The sequence below is a fragment of the Pimephales promelas genome, chromosome 20, assembly GCF_988280905.1.
Source record: "Pimephales promelas chromosome 20, fPimPro1.hap1.1, whole genome shotgun sequence".
Taxonomy (NCBI): Eukaryota; Metazoa; Chordata; class Actinopteri; order Cypriniformes; family Leuciscidae; genus Pimephales; species Pimephales promelas.
The window spans coordinates 17837987-17857374 of NC_142788.1; the positions used below are offsets into that span (position 1 = coordinate 17837987).

A 19388-nucleotide genomic window follows, 5' to 3' on the forward strand; every position below is an offset into this window, starting at 1 on the left:
TGTTCTAAAATTGGTTCTGCTGTCTTTTTTTCCTCTTCACCCACACTTTCTATTTTTTCCATTCTCCTTGTATCTCATCTCCTTTTCTACCAAACACAAAAGCAGGTGGCAACACCTGACGTGGAAAAACGAATCGAAGAATACAAGCGCGAAAATCCTGGCATGTTTAGTTGGGAGATTCGGGATAAACTGTTGAAGGACGGTGTGTGTGACAGAAGTACAGTTCCCTCAGGTGAGGCCTCATCTGGTAAGCAAACCCCCTTTTTTATCATGTCCTCCAGCGTAATTTCTATGACAATAATTTTGTACATAATTTAACAAATTGAACAGAAAATAAAAATAAATTATTTTATTATTATTACCTATTTGTAGGCTATACTAGTTGAGATTAATTGTAAATTACAAGTATAGGTAATGTTGACGTTATTATTATTATTTCCCTACTATAATAATTATTATTATTTGAATTATCCCATCAGTAAGTTCTATCAGCCGGGTTCTACGTGCGCGTTTCGGCAAAAAAGACGATGAGGACGATTGCGACAAAAAAGATGACAGTGGGGAGAAAAAAACCAAGCACAGCATTGACGGCATACTGGGAGAGAAAGGTAAATCATTTAAATTGTCTTCTGATTGTAGGCTATATGCAGACGTATAAGAAAATATAGGCTACACCTGACTATTTGTTTAAATAAATTTTGCGCTTGAGTTTATTGGGCATCTGTTAAATCTGCACCATAAATCGGTGCTTTTTTGTGCAGTGCTCTGCGTCTTTCCCATCGCTTGAGATTTCTCTGCTTGTTCAACTGTCATTTAGTCATTTGATCTAGTGTGTATTTATACTGGCTCTGACGGGTTGTATTTAGGCCTTGATCTATTTGTATAACAGACTCATTTGATTTGACGCCGAGGAAACGTTAACTGACAGATGACCGATGTGGCAATCAATATCAATTACAGCCCATAAGTTCAGCATTGCCCGCTGGTTCTCGCGATAATTCGGCACGCTTATTCGCACGTTAACAGACCTTTCCATCTGGCAAAGAGTAATGAGCATTTCCTCTAACAACACTGTAATAATATGAATAATTTTAGGTAGTTTCGATTTAATTTTTTCCCCCACTATTATGAAATAATAGTTCCCACAATAGCTATTTTTTTCTAAGCTATTGAGGCCGTGTCCAATGTTTTTATCTCGGTAGAATAATTAACCACAAAAATACAAATCGTGTTGTTTGCTTAAAATTATAGTGCTAAAAAAAACATTTTCCTTTTGAGACAGTCGCTTTTTTTACACTTGAAGATGAACCTCAGTCCAAAGATCTTTGCTTCACTGAAGTTCTTTTGGAGCGAGGACTCTAAAGCAAGGTTTCGAAAGAAGGAATGAAGCCTTCCTTTCACATTCAAAAACCGGTAAAGGGGGGGAAAAACTTTTAACAAAAGGCCAAGAGGAGGACTATAGAGAGATGAATTATTCAATACACCCTGCTGGTAGATAGTTTTGTAATATTATGGAATCGTCTGTTGGAATAGAATGAGATTTGGAGGGTGCAAAATGTTTTATTCTTGTTTGGAAATGCCCACTGCTCTTTTTGGAATCACTATTGTGTTTCTATAGCTGACGTTTAGAGAGGTGGTTTAGGAGGTGCTCGGCCCGTCATTACGCTTATGTTATTTCAGCATTAAAATTAATGCAACATTAATCGGTTATTGGTTGGCTATAGGAAATTCGTCAATATTCTTTCTATTTTTACATGAAAATAATAATGTTTTCATTTTTGAAATATGGCAAATGGCTTTTTATTATTTAGAGGATACATTCTGCACTATTTAAAATGGCCTTTAACATGACTGTGGGCTCGATTGATCTCAAATTTGTATCGTTTTAGAACCCACGTTTGTGTTTACGCGTATGTGTGCGTGCGCGCAACCCAAAACCCTCATACAACCTCTGTGGACTTTATGGCCAGCAGGAGCCACAGCTATTGGATTACGGATATGCGAAGTGACAATCCGTGATTAGAAATTTTTGCTATTGCCTTAAACGCTGTGGTTTGAGAATATGAATAGGCCTATTTAAAACTTATGAATGCATGCATTTCTGCTAGGATTCATGAATAATTTGTGTAGCCTAAATATCAGTAGCCCCATGTTTATTTACATTTCCAAATTTACTCCACATTTGTCTTGTGAAATGTCTTTTCACGTTTAGCTTTATCCAGTGTCATACAAGTGAGATGGGGATAAAATGCAATGTTTTTCAAGACGTAAAAATATTTTTTTCTCGGGGCTTGTTTCACTTGATCATCCAACTGGCATTTAATAATGTTAAGACTTATTAGAGTTCATAATGAAAACGTGTCTTTTGAACAAGCGGCTGTGTTGGAGATGGGTGTAATAGCTCAAAGGCATAGCAAGAAACTTATTTATCCCCAATCAGCTCTCACTGCCTGAGTTCCAAGCACAACGTTATTTTGAAAGGTTTTAAAGCAGATTAAATTGAGCCTTTTCTTTCTCTTCACTTTCATCTTTAAACGGCCCTCACTGGCTAGCCTTCGGCACAATTTCTTGAGATTTTTTTCCCCCTTTCTCACACTTGTTCGTATATTTGTTGATTGTATTTTTTTTTTGTTTAGTTGATTTGACGCACAAATACATGACAAATTAATGAGACCCCAAGCAGACTATTTGTGGATAAATTGGACAGTTTTGTATTACTATGGGTGTGAAATTATTGAACAAAGAGAAGAGGGTCCTGGCATCATAACCAAGCCAAAACCCCACTATTTGTCTAAAAATGGGTCTAATCATGCTGTTTTAAAACATAAGTCTGTCTATTTAGTAGCCTAACTTCTAAAATGAGCTGTCTCCACAGCATACCTGTCATTTTGTAAACGAATTTTCACAGTTGTTGTGCTCCTATTTTTCACATTCTGACATTCACATAGGCTAACACTTAAATCAGTGTTTGTATCTATGAAAGGCGGGCACACATGTGGTGATTTAGCCTTCTCGACCAATAAAATGTCAGTTGACCCCGAGAAAAATTTTTCGGCCAATTAATGGAGATTGACTGATTTGCCCATTTGACATCAGCCGGTTAAACAAATTGGCGTTTAGGGACTAATCCCACAAGAACGATATCGTTCAAACGGTGAATTACGTTCATTTTTTTTTACCTGATAATGATATATTATTAAATTACTAAAATAATAAACTAAAATATGCAAAAATGAATTTCTTTTTCTTTTTTTCTTTTTGCTGTGTGGCGGATAGGCCTATTTGCCTTCACGTGCACTTCTGAAGTCGTGATTACGAGCTCATCGCATTCAACTTTTGACTTGAGAGGGCGTTCATGTCCAATTTTTTAACTATAAAACTATAGATTATTTACGATAATTGCGATGGCAGATGAAGGCGGCATTAATGAATGTTTAATGAACATTCGTCATTCTTTTCGAGAATGCTGCCGAATACCAATTACATCGAAAGAATGCAAAGTGTTGGCAAGCGGGTACTTCCCAGATATTTGTAAAGAAACTGAAGTTACTGTATACTTGAGACTTTGAAATAAGCTTCGTTTGAAGAAAGAAGACCATAGGATGAGTCGGGAGACCACTTCAAACAAATCCGTCTGGAATGGGAGGAGAGAGAGAGAGAAAGAGAGAGAGATTTAGTGAAAGTATGGGGAAGTTATTTAGCTATTAATATTTTTTCCTCAGGCATCGAGAGTCACTCCATCTGCACTTTCTCGCAGCTATTTGGCTGGGCTGAAATTGAGGGAGACCCAAATGTTGGGAAGAGATAACACAATCATCACAGCCGCGGTCCTGCGCTGTGCATCAATGTATTAAACTCGGATTAACCTCCCCTTTCCCACTGCTATAGCCAACACATTTCATTGGAAGTTTGAGATGGGGGGCGTTTGGTAATAATAATAATAACAATAATAATAATACATAATTATTATTATTATGATTATTAAACAGTATCCAAATAGCCTAAATGTGTATTCACAGAATTATAGTTTAATACAAAATACGTTAGAATAAGTTCATGTGTAATAGGCTATTATGTGTAGCTTCTAATTATACATTTCTCTTTTCACAGTTAGTTAGACATAATTAATCAAAGTAAAATGTAGGTAATGTTGTAACGTGGGCACTGCTAAGCGTTTCCTGCTATTCGCATGCTTAGCAGATGTTATTAAAATGCACATCTATGCCTTAATAAAACTGTTGTTGAACATCAACGAGAGGCAGTAAGAATTCTGTCGAATAACAGAACAAGTCTGACGTTTATATAAGCAATCTCTTTGTACGATCATCGTCTAATGATGAGACTGTGAAATATGCTAATCCAGAGATCATGACACCAGAGCGCCTGTTTAGTGTCAACGACATTGCCTCGTGAAACATTTGCAATGTAACTGAATTACATGCTAGTTAACTTCAGTCCTGCACTTTGCTGAGGAAATTATTTTCCAAACGTATACCCAGGATGAAGTTCATACAAAAACCAGGCCTGCACCAAATCTTTAATTCGTGGAACCACTCGAATGTCGGAAAATGTCGAGTTTCTGTTTTTCCTCACATCTTTTGACAGCTTTTAAAAATCATGTTTACACCTCTCTCCTTGAATTCGTTTTGGGATCGTTTTTATAGATTATTTACGTCTATCATTGATTAGGATGTGGATTGCTTAATAAATATTTCTAAATATTGTGTTCCCTCTACGAGAGAAATATTCGAGACGAAGAGTCTAAATAGCGTCATCACAGAATATAAATTTGACGTTAATCATTTAGAAAATGTCAAAAGATTCCGCAAGTTCCCTTGGACAGAATATTAATATGTAATTATTTTCAACAGCTTTGCTGACCTGTTAACCTGGGGCGGATCCTATATGCAGTGAAAAGGATTTTGTGTGTTTCAGATGTTTAAGGGAGAGAGGAAGGAGAAAAAAAAAAAATAGAAAGTAGGTGCAGAAAAGTCGAGGCTGGAGGAAATTGAGAGGCTTAGTCTTTGATCCTTGGGTGCTTTTTCTTATCGGAAACATTGGTGACACCACGACAATGGGAGTTCATCATATTACAGACTGCCAGTGCTGCTTTCAAGACGGCCTGTCTATTAATTAAAATATTTCTTGCCATGTGGGACAAGGACTAGCCTATCTCAGGGCACATAGGCGAATGGCTTTTAGATATCAGCTGTTTTACCCCCTTTATAATTTATTTATTTGTTAAAGGTCTTACATTGAAATGTCCACTGTAAGACATGGCGATTTTCCCCCGTAAAAGTAAGCTTGCGCATAATCCTCCTTTTCCATTCAATAACTATCAAAACGAATAAAGAAACCAATACGTTTTCAAATAGGAAGTCATGACATAGCTACCTGCAACCTATAGGATGTTTTGGGCAATCATTCAATTAGATGTCAGAGATTTGCACTGTGCTATAGAGTTGGGGGGTGCTGGCATCCTGTTAGACCAGAAGAACAAAACTAACAGACGACTAGGGGAAAACTCCTGCTGACACTAATAAAAGTATTGGCCTCCGGGCTTCCAAAGTAATTTCACAAAAGTGTTTTTGATGCCCTGGACTGGACTCACCATCACGTTAGCGCTATACGGTGCCCTGTATGTAGCCTATGAGTGGAAGAGCACGGGACTCTTGGTGACCCCATTTAAAAACCTAGATGTTTCATTCATTAGTCCAAAATACATCTAAATACCATTTCGAAATCAGCAACGCGGATCGGTTGAGAACTAATTAAGCCAACTGTTAGGCTAGCCTTATTTCTGAAACTACGTGAACGTAGCATGACAGCTAATATTTTATAGCAGGCTGTAGCTGCAAAAAAATTAGGAATGTAGGCTATTGAGTAGGCTAACCGCGAGTAAAAATAACCAAATGAACGCATTTCAACAATAAAGGATATGCGTAAAAAAATCATACGGAATTATTGGCAAAAAGGTAATTAATATATTTGTATGCTTTAATTGCCCCTTATGGGTGTTTAAATTAAGGAAACAGAGACTTGCAAACGTTCAACATACGACGCGACTTGTTGATTTTGATCTTATTGTTCGTATCGCTTTCAAACCAGCTTTAATGGCCTCTTTGGGAATACAAATATACGAAAAGAGGAGTAACCAAAGTGGAAGGGTGGGGAGGGGGGTGAATCGGGGGAATTGCTGCTCTCCTTTACCATGGAGTGTTCAGTAGCCATTCCTTAATCCTTCTTTCATTTTTGCCGACAAATGCCAAGAATCCTGTCTGGAGACCCAATGGGAGACTGATCATCTAACAAAAGGGAATCCTTCCACAAAGAAGGAGTGCCAAACGTGGTTCAGGGCACTCATAAACAGACCAAAGCAAAAGTAACCATTTGCCGATAGATCTAAAACTTTTTGAGCACAAATGTTGATACGTATAGGTCCACGTATGTGTTTTGGGCAAATGAGTATTTGCTCCGACATTTTTTATCCACTGCAGGTGTCCATGTACAAAAGCGCCAAATAAACACTATTAATTTAGGGTCATTGGATAGACAAAAATAACGGGATTGGCTCTGTCGAAATAGCCTATTGACCATAATGTGTTTATTTTTTTTTTTAAGAACTAAGACAAAAAGTATGGCTCTGTTATTTTATTAATAACAATTTAAATAAGCAAAAATTAAAAAGTGAACTCATTTGTCTATTTCAGTGTTGTTGTTGTTTTTTCTGGCCTGAATTTTAGACTAATTTTTAGTAAACGTTTTTACTTGACCAATACGCCAAAAAGTTCTAAATAAAGTAGCCTTGAAATCAAGCTGCTCTGACTAAAATCCCATCAAGATTTGCATACACGAGGCCATTAATGATCATTTAGCTCATTAATTAATGTAAGAACAAATCTACCATGTGATGTTAGAGAGTTTAAACCATGTTTCAAGGTGCACCTCTATCAGTTTCATTAATAAAGTCAAGTCCTCCATTCTTCAGTGAATTAACTTTTGTTCCTGCTGCGGTTTGCTTTTTTGTTTGACCAAAAATTATTCTGGTGTCTGACAGCCCTCTTTCCTGATTTAAAGACAGTCACTTCAAAAGGGAGAAAGAAAAGGGGAAAGCCAACCGTCTGTTATTTTGTGTCTTTGGCCTCTCTGCGTGGCTATTCAGGCAAGTTGATGAACTCCTCCAAAAGTTTATTAAGAGGAGCAAAACAATGGTGTCTAAAGCCTTTAGGCAGCCAAAAGAGACAGTTTATAAACTAGCTGCCATTGTTCGTCAAAAGCAGATGCATGAATACCTTTGAATGGGCTCCCTCAAACTGACACGATCAAGCTAGACAACAGCATGTTAAAAGGAACTGCCTTTCTTTCTGCTGCCCAGATTTGTATTTCTCCTGCATTAATGTACATCTGCGGTAGGAGGGGTCCAAGCTGGACGAGCTCAGTCCCAGTCAATACCCAAACCCACAGCCTTTTGGGCTGTTTGAAGTAAAGTCCTATGTTCTGCACGCCCTCAGTGGGCTGCAGGTGTCACAAGCCTGAGAGAAATATGGTAATCTAAGAGCACAAGAAAAGAGTCACCCTCCTTTTGACATTTTAAACAGAGCATTTTCCAAGTGAATGACTTGAAATTGCCTGTTTGTAGGATTTGAATTTTGTCTTAATGCAGGCAATGGGATTTATTGGGCTTCCATGTAAAGGTTTAAGGTTTCAAAATGTTGACACGTGGTGCATGTGTTTAATTTTTCAACTTTAGTGCCATATCTGCTAAATAGCACTGCTTGAATAAATTAACAATCTACATTTCACCAAATAACTAAACATATTTTATTTTCAAATGCTTGTTTGCAATTAAAAGAGCACGAGACACAACATTTATTTATTTAATAGTTTAGATTATTGGCAGTGTCTAATGTCTGTCTTTATTTTGAGTTTATTGCTAAATATTTAGTTGTCATGTTCAGGCAGTTTGATGTTAAAAAAAAAAAAAGGCAAGAAACTTTGTTTCTTTCTGTAACTTCTTTGTTTTAGACTAGCATTCATTCTGGTTGTCTTCTCTGTGTTGTTTTCAAGCAGCCTTGTTTACTTGTCCCTTTAACAAACAACATATCACATCTACTGTATATTGAGTTATTTTTTTCCATAAAGAGGACAGTGAAAGCTGAGGGAGCATGCATTGCTTTCTGTCTGGCACGTTAATTACATTCTTCTCCGGTCCACAATGTTGACTCTTTTTAGACATGAATCAAACCAATTTAGTTTTGGCTAAAAAATGAGAGAAATTGCTTTCACATTGCCAGCTCCAAAAACAAGTCTTTCAGAAACAGAGCGATGTGTACAAACAAGTGACTTATGTGTTTTCCTCATTATAGTTGTTTTGTGTGAATTGTATTGGAAGATGCTATGTTTGTAAGGGAATTGATACTGAAAATTGATTTAATTACTTGATTGCGGCACATTGTTTACACCATAATTAGCTGTATCTGCTAACAAGTTGATGAATCTCTCTAGGATGAAATGCCATCTATTGTGAAATTATAACATATAATTATGATAATATACAATTTTTGTTTTGATTGTTGTTTTAGTCTTGAGCAATAAATTAGTCACTAGATCTTCACAGATTACTCAATCTGGCTCAAGATACAAAGTCAGCACAGTAATATAAGGGTACATTTACATGATGCGTTTAAAACGGAAAAGGTTTCCCTCGCGTTTTTCGCGTACAGACAACAAAGTTGTCAAAACGATCCTCGTTCACACGGATCATCAGTGAAAATGACTAAAAACGCTGTCTTAAGGCCAATTTATACTTCTGCGTCAAGGGTACACCGTAGTGTAGGCTACGCATGTAGGCGACGCCGTTGTGAGCATTCATACTACTGCGTTTAGGTCTTGGTTGCTCTGCAGTACTGCTCCGAAACGCTAGTTGGCTGCGGAGGGTTTTAATGTTCCATTGTGGATTCCTCGCGGCTAGATTACTACAAGCAATGGCGACTGAAAGAGAGCGGATCATGTTGGAGTTGGAGCTTATTGAGGTGGAAAAACTGTTAATTTTAGTGAAATTAGTAAAACTACAAACTAGGCAGAAATGAGAGAAGACATCGGAGGAGCGCAAGATGGTACGTGCGAAAATGCGTAGGAGGAAATGCGATGCTACCAAGCTGACCAATCACAGATCTTTGTAGTTACATTTTTGAGGAGGTGTGCGTCAGGCTACGGCGAAGGGTACGCGGTATGGTACGCGTCCATGCGTATTCTATGCCGTACCTACTGCGTGCACCCTACGCAGAAGTATAAATTGGCCTTTTGCATGCTAGGCCTGCTAGGTGGTGATGCCACTTTGTAAAGAAACACTACAATCTAAAAAATGCTGGGTTGTTTTAACCCAATTTTGGGTCAAATATGGACAAACCCAATTGTTGGATTAAAAAATGCAATTTATAAATTTAACCCAACAGCTGGGTTTGTCCATATTTGACCCAAAATTGGGTTAAAATAACCCTGCATTTTTAAGAGTGTATGCACCTATATAGACTGTTCACGTAATATGCGCATTACTAATCGTTTTGAAAAAAATCATGGTTTTGCAGTTTGCACGAAAACAATAACTGAATAATTTTCAAAAACGTGCCCCCAAAATGACGCTGATTTGTAAATGAGCTGCCAAAACAAATAAAAAGTTTTCTGTTTTTAGTTAAACGGTGTTATGTAAAGCCCTTTAAAGTGTCTTTTAACCTTAAAATTCTCATGGTGGAAGTTAGATTTTCAATCTAAAGACCATGGTTACGAATAACTGTTGGCATTTCCATTATATGTTCTGGTCAAAAAAATACCCTTAGAAATCTGCCCAAGCATGGCCCATTTTATAGGTAATAGTAATTAAGTGAGGAGGGCAATTGCGCTGTATCAGTCCCGTGATTAGTGCCGAACAACATGGTCCAATGGCTTAAAAATCAGCGTCAGCCCACGCTACTTATGGCCATAAAATTTCTCATTTTATGCTCTTTAGCGGCTTCACCCCGAGATTCTTCATTAGCTTTATTTATATGTGTGTTTTGCACTCACACAAAGACAATAAACATGTTCCTAGAGTGTTGCAAATCAGAAATTTGCTCAGATTTTTTCCACCAACTTAAATGGTGAATGTGCTGGGCAGTGTGAGAGCAGCAGAGGGGCCAGGCAGCTGTGAGGGAGTCTAGCCCGCTCCCCTCTCCCCATGCTGGCTTCAAACAGGGCACTTGTCGTACATTTTTAACTAATGGGCTTATTTATGCAGCCATTGTCAGTTTTTCTTCAGGCTACTCTTTCCACATGGACTTTTTTTCTCTCTCACCCTGCAGTATACAAAAGCAACTACTGCTCACAGTTTTTTGCATCTCATGATATGAGATTTGTCATTTCAAAACTGTTCAGGGTGCAGTGTTGCAGTGTTGAATTATTATGCCCCCCCCCCCCCCCATTGAATTGTATTTAGCAGGTTTGCACGTAAAGACATCAGAGCCCCTCATTTATGTTAAACGGTCTGTGTTTTGACAGACCGCTCAAAAAAAAGCTTACCTCTTCTTTAAGATGCACTATATAGATGCATTTCAAATCACTTTTTCTTCATCTCTGACTATTTATTTGCTTTTCTTTAGGAAATATGATTATGCCTTTTTATTATTATTTATTTTCACTTTTGGCATTTGTATTTAAGCCCTAGGCTGTCCACTTAAAGCTCACATTGATATATTAAGATTTATTTCCCATAAGCTAAGTCAGTGGTAAAATTGACATTCAGCATTTTTTTTGTTTATGCAACTGTTTTATCTCAAGAAGAGACACACGCCACCGCTGGGAAAAGCGGATAAAGGCTTTGCATTTAATAAATGGTAGTTTGCTAAGACATAAAGCCATGATAACACAAACATCTTTGTGAGGATGGAATTAAGTTCAGCGCCAGTTTTACTGTAAGTATTTACAGGGAAGGCCACACTTGGAGAAGCATAAAGTTTTCTGCAAATTTACTTTATTGCGGTAATGCAAGGAAACTTTTATCTGAGGCCAATGGATATTTACAATGTCATTTTGTGTCAGAGCTAGTTCTAATATTTATGACTGGGGAACGGGATAGTTCACTCAAAAACAGAAAATGTATTTATTCACTCTATGACTTTCTTTTTTTCTTCTACAATGAAAGAAAATGGGCCCAAAATAACATTGTACCATATACAGTATTTATATGGACAAAAATGATTTTTTTTTCTAAATATATATTTTTTGTATTCCATACAAGAGACAAAGTCATTGAATTTGAACTTGAGAATAAAGTAAAGATCGTTAGAGTACGTTTTACAAGAAAATACTGTTGCAGTCTTTCTACTTCAATTTCAAGATTAATACTGTTACTTGCCATTTCTTTGTAATTATTTGTTGGAATTTACTAAGGATTTCTGGGCAACAATTGTTTTAAAGTATTTGTTTCAGTTTGAAACAACATGAAGATGAGTAAATTAATTTTCTGCTTATAATGTATCATGAGGGGCAGTTAAAATCTGACATGGTGTACAGATTCCTGTTCTAACTGATATGTGCTGAAGGATAAATTATGCACATTTTTCGGTCCTCTCTGACACACACACACACATACACACACACACACACACACACACACACACACACACACGCTGTAGTTTAATAAGCTATAGGCACGGTAGGTTAAATGGCTGATTTTGTCGTCTTTCTCACCTTTTAGATATTTGATTAAGTTCCACGGTGCTGATTGCTTTTGACCTCAATTAGCAGGATCTCAATCCCAGGAAATGAAAACTCAATATGAAAAAGAAAGAATGAGATGGGAAGTAAATGGACACCTGCCTTTCAGTTTCTCGCAGAAACTAAATTAGAGCTCTCTCCGGCTTCCATTGACCAAGTTAAGTCAGCACTTCCCACCAAATTGACAAGCGCTGCACATATCTATAAAGAACCCCCCCCCCATTCCCAATTGCCTAAAGATATTTTAAGAACCATTTCAGAGTTGTTCTTAAACAGCAGTGTAGCGAAATTCAACTAATACAGCAGAACAGATGTGATCTTCACATTCATGTTCTGTGTGGATCTGATAACTAAAGCAAAACATGATTTCTTTAACATGATATCCAAAGTAGGTCTTATTATCCTAAAATATTCCACATTCTTTATCCTATCTGTCAATAGTTATAGTTTCATTGTCAAAACTCCCTTTCAGTTACCACATTCCAGAACGTTCAAAACCCAAGAGACACAAGCCATCCTTAGAGTCTCCATCTCGCTGTCTCTCTACACAGCGAACCCCCTTTCCCCTGCTCCTAAATGGATTCATATTCAGGCAGCATTTTCCAGTGGAGCTTGGGCACAGAGAGTCAATATGTCAGCATTTATTGATGCCCTCAGAGCTGCACAGGGTTGTCAGGCCTCTTTTCAGGCTTAAATGGCCCCCTAAGGTGCGTCTTCTATTGGGCCTGAAAGGCCACGGAGGCCCCCGAGTCTCTCTGTTGTTTAAGGTGAGCACACTCTCACACAGGCACGCTGGACAAAAAGCCCACTGAGCCTTCATACACATGACAGGACCTATAAAAGAGCATCACCCATCACCTCTCCTTCACATCTTCCCTCTCTTTCTCTCAAATGTTTTTGAATGCTACAAAAAGAAAAGAGAGCTAATTGTTTGTTGTGGGAGCCAAAATTACGTCGCTTTCCCTCTTTTATTCCATGGAAATTAATGGATGTGAAGCAGAAAGCAAATCTGAACTGAGCAGGACTATTGTGTTTTGGTTTTGTATGTAGTATTCAGTTTAATAATAATAATAAAAAAAAACTAGTAGTGTTGAATAATAAAGGCTATAAAGTTTGACCTTTTTTAAAGTTTTGATTTGATTCATCTTTGGATAACCCAAATTAATAAGTAACATCACCATTACTTTACTTTTGCTCATACTTTTATTATGTAAATTCCTAACCTTATAGGTATTAAACTGTGACACATAACCTATCCTACATTGTGCTGCAAACATAAATGATTCATCAAACTTTGGCTTTTTAAATGTATGATTATTGGACAATAAGGCAGTGAAAACAATATCATTGACTGACACTGAAAAAGGGTCCTCTAAGGCCCATAATAACATAGAGACTATGGGATGGCATCTTTTAACTTGGGCAACCACATAGCAACCAACTTACAGCTAAATTAAAACACCAAAATTAAAGTATTTTTTTAGCCAAAAAATGCAAAAAAAAAAAAAGAAAAGAAAAAGTAATTGTCTGCACTCTAAAAATCTTTTATTATAGACAGGAGATAAAGTTGAGAAATGTTTCAGTCATAGCCCAAAACTGGAAATACATTTTCTGTATTTAAATTTGTGTGACTGGGCAATTGTACTCCCTATGCTGCTCAGGGTGTAGTGTTTAAAGATGATAAACCAGTCGTAGTACAATTGTTCGCCACCTGTCGATATTTTAGTTGTACATTTGTAATTTTACTTATTATAATAATAATAATTAATAATCATAATTTTGGGCCACTGTGTAATGCAGCTGAGCTACTACTCTGCTAACATGTTTACTTGTAGTCCATTTTGTGTGTACGAAATAGACACTGAAATAGTCCAAACGTGTCTTTGATCACTGTTTCGATCAATGATTTTGGCTAAACGGAAAATTAGTTTTTATTGTTGCAGTCAAATTGTTTTTTGTTTATCAAAATTTAGGTGTATCACTAATAACGACCTAGAACCTCCTTGCATTGTGGAGATTGGCAAACACCACAGACATTATCTTTAGGAAGTTATGGTTTTTATAACCCTAAATCGCAGATTGTTTGGAAGCAAGAGCAAATGACTGTGCAAGCGGCTGCAAGGATATATACAGTATTTTATTCATATAACCCGAGAGAGCAGATATGTTTGAATGAAACGGTTGTAAATAGATCCACATCTGAATTTATATGTGTAATAATTTAGAAATAAATGGGACAATCATTGGTGGGATTTGCCCAGTTGGACTCTCGTGTGTTGGAAACAAGAAGACCAGTTGTGTGCCTCAGAAATACCGGACCAACCTGACTACAATATTGTTTTGAGAGCCAACTCTGATGAAGACAAATGTGTAAATGTGTGCTACCATGCTAAGCTTAGTGGAATGTGCAGCTGTGGACGAACACTTTACCCCAGGCCCTTTAGTTCTTTACACAGAGACTGTGGCAGGAAAGGTTAGGGCGAGAGAGAGAAAGAGGGAGAATGAGGGAATGAAAATAAAAAGACAACAGAGAGGAGAAAGAGGTCTGAGTGTGGCCGTGATGATGAATATCCCATCTGCTCACAGGCTCATCGGTGATGGAAGTGGTCTGAAGGCTTATGTTGGGTGGTCATGACTTCTCTTTGGCCTTAGTCACTCCTCACCCGTAGCGGTTAATCACTGTCCGCAGAGTTTTATGCCCAGCTGTCAACAAAAAAAGCTCAGTCAGGTTGGCTGTATGAAGCAAATCTACGTGAATCAGGTTGAAAGTGTTACAGCCACTCTTCTGGTTCAGTTTCACCAAAGGGCTTTTAATCGAATTCCTATTCAAGATATATTAGGCCAATTCTCCTCTGATTAACTGCCTTTGATGTGTAAGTGCTTCAAATCAGGTTGATCCCATGGGGCACGTTCACTCTTAATAACTGAAGGGATGCAAAGAGACAATTTTAAGTTCGGAAAATAATAGGATTTGGGTTCTTGTCAGAGCTTGTTTGAATGAAAACATCGCTCATTTGCTGTCAGATTATCTTGTTCGGTTCGAAAATCATGCCGTGTTTTTGCATCCTTTTGCTTGAAACATATTGAGTTGAACAATATCCTGGGAACCCTGGAGGACTACATGGATAAAGGAATAATATTCACAGGGAATTTTTTTAATTAAGCTCACATTTTAAGATAAAAAACATTTTATCAGCATCCCCTCAACTTTTTAATAGATTTAAGAGTGTCGTCTTATTGTAATTAAACGTTCCTGTTCTTTTCCGATTAGTGGTTTGGCCAAAGTGTTCTTTTTCTTTTTAAAACCCAGTTTTTGCTCTATTTACCTTTCATTCAAAAGCTTTCGCTGCTGTCTGCTCCAGGCCGTCTGAGACAAAATGTTCCATACTCCGTTATATTTATGCCGCAGCACATTCGACAGATCTGGGTACTTGCCATGGTCTCATTCGTGTGATGGGACCCAGCATGTCAATCGCGGGATCTCGCAGAGACAAAGATGAGGTCCAGGTTTAGACGCATATCTGCATCAGCGTCTGTTTCATTTCCATAATCCTGTCCTCATTATACTACGAGTGGGAGAGCGATAGATGCTGACCTTTAGCAGGAGAGTGCTGTCAAACTTATTCTGGTTTTATCTGTCTCTGCAGGGCTGGCTGAGGAGCAGCTTGTGGGTTTTCTGTTATGGCAGCTAAATGACATCGTAATTGTTGTAACAAGGGCAGAATGAGATGTGGCAGAATACATAGTCATCAGTCATGCAGGGACCATTGCATCAAGCTTGTAGACTTTAAAATTGGGTTTCTTAGTTTTGTACCCCTGATTTTCATTCATCTGCCTGAAGGTAAAAATGTGGGGAAACCGAGAAGCTGATGGCTTGTGCTCAAAATATTTCTGCTTTGGTAATTGTGGCTGGAGATGCACTGTTTAAAAGTTTGGGGTCTTTAAGATATTTTTTTTTTAGAAATCATTGTAAAAGGCTAATTTGCTGCTCAAGAAACATTTCTTAACAATGTTGAAAACAGTTGTGCTGTTAATATTTTTGTGAAAATTTGACGAATTGAAAACGTTTTTACTGTCACTTTTGGTCAACCGAATTCCATTCTGAATAAAAGTAATAATTTCTTTGAATAAAATAATTGTCCCCAAACTTTTAAACGGTAGTCAATTTGATTTTCTACCACTAAAATAAGTATACTAATAGAACGCTTGAATAAACTTCTTTTTCGTATTAGCGCTAGCAGCATGTAGGGAAGAAAAATAAATTCCATGTTGTGTCTTCAATGAAAGAGGTGGCTACCTTTTGTAAAAACAATCAGTATAGATCACTGTGCCACCCTTAAGTGGTCGTCATGGCGAGTCAAAACCAAATCACTTCGTCACAATTTCTCCAAAACCAACAAAGGGATTTAAAGAACATGAGTTCCAATTTATATGTATACTTATAGTATGTTTTTAGCTGAGTGTTTGGATGAGGGGCAAAATGAATCTTAAAAGAAAAGGCAAAGGAATTGATTTAATTAATGCGGCCTCATGTCCTACGGCCATGTGTAATCCGTCAGGAATTCCTGAGCGTGAGCTCTGGGAGACAAAAAGACATCTACCAGAGGACTCCTCAAGTGGCCTGTAATGAGAACCTCCCTTTAATCCCATAATTCCTTGTTTAATTAAAAGACAGAGCTGGCCTGGAGTCGAAGCCACTTTGATGGCTCTTTCATTGTTGGGCTTTTGTTTGGAGGCTATTTTTGGGACTTGGGACTGTCCAATTGTACAATATTCATGGGACTGTCCAATTGTCCAACAAACAAATATAGTGACTTGAATTCATTCTGTAATCTGGTGTTGCCCTTGATTAGCATTTATTGTTGTAACCAAACCAATATCAGGTGAGACTGGCAAAGAAAAACATGACATCTTTATATGTAGAAATGTAAAATCATTCAGAATAATTTAAAAAATACTTTTTTTTTTTGGTTAAATTAATCCATTTTTGGGTTTTATTCTGTGGAATGGTGTAGAATCCTATGGTGTAGAATCAGAATGAACAGAACTGCTGTCATCTACAAGTGTTACTGTAATTGAATTACTTCTCAAGTCCCTCTTTTCCTAGCCTGATAAAAACAGTTCTTACTGTACCGAGTCTTTCCAATTACCCAGGTAAAAAGCGGATGTTTATCGTGTAAAATATATGTTCTAAAACTCACTGTTAAATTGTGTAGGGCTGGACTTTGATAGAGATTTCCTAATTCAATTTAATTTTGATTATATTCCAGGATCATTTCAGTTAAAATGTCTATTTTGTTAAAAAAATTGAAGGAATACTCATTCTGCTAATGCTAAAGTACACAGAGAAGAGTGTCGACCAACACGCACTTAAACAAAAGGTTACAAAAGGGAATTTCCACAGCAAAGACATAGAATAGCAATTTTCAGTACCCCACAGAACCTTTTACGGAACAGTTGTTAAAAGATTTTTTTTCTTTAATAATCTGAAGAACCTTTTGTATATTGAAACAGTTCAATGAATTTATTTGAATGAATTGCGATTATTTGGGTAAAAAAAAAAACATCCCTAACGCATAAGGAAAGGCAGAGAGCAGCCCACTCGGCTCCTATATAATCAACCATATTCAGAGGGGCCAGTCTTAGAAGCCCACACCAGCATTAGCCAATAAGAAGCCAGGGTTCAGCCATCACTAATGTAGAATTGCTTCAATTTAGCGGGAAGTCATGGCCTGGATTAAGGCCAGTGTCTGCCGAGCTAGGCCCCCAATGCTACTGAAGGGATTTTCAAGGATCAGCCCAGTGCCAGCCAAACTGGAAATAAATAAGGAATCAACTCAAATGAAAAGATAAAAACAGGCTGTAAGATCTTCCCTGTTATATGTGGAAATGGTCCTTATATGTGGAACTTCTATTGTTAGTGAGTATCAATCTAGACCTATTAATATTGCCTGCTGCAATTATTTGCAAAGTTAGCAATGACATTCACACACCTATATAAAAGGTCACTGTTTTGCACAGCACGGATAAGCTAATGTGTCATTTTTGTTTCATCACTAAGCTACTCAGCTTGAATTGCCACCCACACACCTCTGGTTTACATTAGATCAGATTTGGGCTTATTGTTTCTCATCTTTTCTCCAGCTAACCACTAAACAGAAATGCTATAGTTGACATGGCTGCATTTGACAGATAATCCACCGCTCATATTTTAAAGACTGCAAGAATATATTGCATATGGCATTTAATGAAATATTCTCAATCTTATACTTGAGTTATTTGCAAAGTGCCAGTTTTGTTTCATTTTTAGCACAGAATACTGGTACAAGGATCGCTAAGGTGGTCTGTGGAGATTAACTCCCCCCCTTTCCCTCAATGGCCTCGGGGCGAACTGGGATGCGCACTGATGTGGGATTGTATTTACAAGAGCTTCGCTTATATAAATAGCTGTGCATTGAAATAATATTCGCTTGAAAGCCACATGAATCCATTACATTTCACCACACCGCCATCCATCTGTTTTTTTTTTTTTTTTGGTGGGGTGGGGAGGGGGGGGGGGGTCTACATTCATTTACACATCAAAATTAGTATGATCCTGACAGTGTTCATGAGCAGAGAGCTTTCTGGGAAGTGCATCTCTATGGAAAGGAGAGGTCTTATACTCCAATAGTGGTGTTCACATCGCACTCAGTTCTTTCGTTCTCTATCTTCTCTGATAGGTCGAATGGATGAAGGCTCGGAAGTGGAGTCTGAACCGGACCTGCCCCTGAAGAGGAAGCAGAGGCGCAGTCGGACCACTTTCACAGCCGAGCAGCTGGAAGAACTGGAGAAGGCCTTCGAAAGGACACACTACCCAGACATCTACACCAGAGAGGAACTAGCCCAGAGAACCAAGCTCACGGAGGCCAGAGTACAGGTATGACACTATCAAATACTAAAGTAGTATCTGCAGTTGCTAGAGACACACATCGTTTGACTGAAATGCAGTTCAAAATGTGTTTTACTGAATCAAGAGCCATTATTGTCATTCTGCATACAAAACTTAAAATCATTTACTCACCCTCATGTCATTCCAAACCTGTATGACCCACATGGTAAACATGATTTCACCAAGTGTAACATGTTTCAGTAACGGGTATACTAATTATACTGTTAATTGCATGTATTGTTTAGTAGAAATCACACAAAATTGATACATACATATACCTGATGTAGCTTCCTGATCGAAACGTGTGCTTTCCCCTTTAATTGATGTGTCAAGAATCAACATAACTTCCTGTTCTGTCTCTGCCTCTTCCTTTTTGCATTGTAACTGAATGGGAGAGTTTGTTTCGGGCTCCTCTTTTTCTGTCCCTTTTGTATTCTACTTGCATGGGAGAGGGAATAATATATAGAAATTGCGTGATGTCACGTGTCCAACTCTACAAGCAACACAATGCAGAACTAAAGTGTTTGGAACTGGTGTTGCATATCACGCTTGGCATCACAAGCCTCTGGATACACATAGTGCGTGACCCGGACTCAAAACGGGGTTGCTGAGTGGGAGGTGGGTGCTAATAAGCCCTCTAGTGTCAGTTCCTAGTGCGTTTCTTGAGGTTTACATGCACAGCTCTTACTGGCCTAGGTCTGTTACTGTC

At 37.9% G+C, this 19388-nt stretch overlaps 1 protein-coding gene across 3 annotated transcripts in view; it reads left to right on the plus strand.

The window, feature by feature from the left end:
• pax7b (paired box 7b) overlaps positions 1-19388 on the plus strand; it is a 58623-nt gene that overhangs the window by 8163 nt on the left and 31072 nt on the right. For 2 of the 3 annotated variants that reach the window (XM_089124284.1, XM_039653137.2), the window contains exons 3-5: positions 103-247; positions 480-608; positions 18471-18667. In XM_089124284.1, the coding sequence (XP_088980410.1) occupies positions 103-247; positions 480-608; positions 18471-18667 (471 nt within the window). The remainder of the gene's footprint in view (positions 1-102; positions 248-479; positions 609-18470; positions 18668-19388) is intronic. The other variant, XM_039653138.2, reaches the window with a different exon arrangement.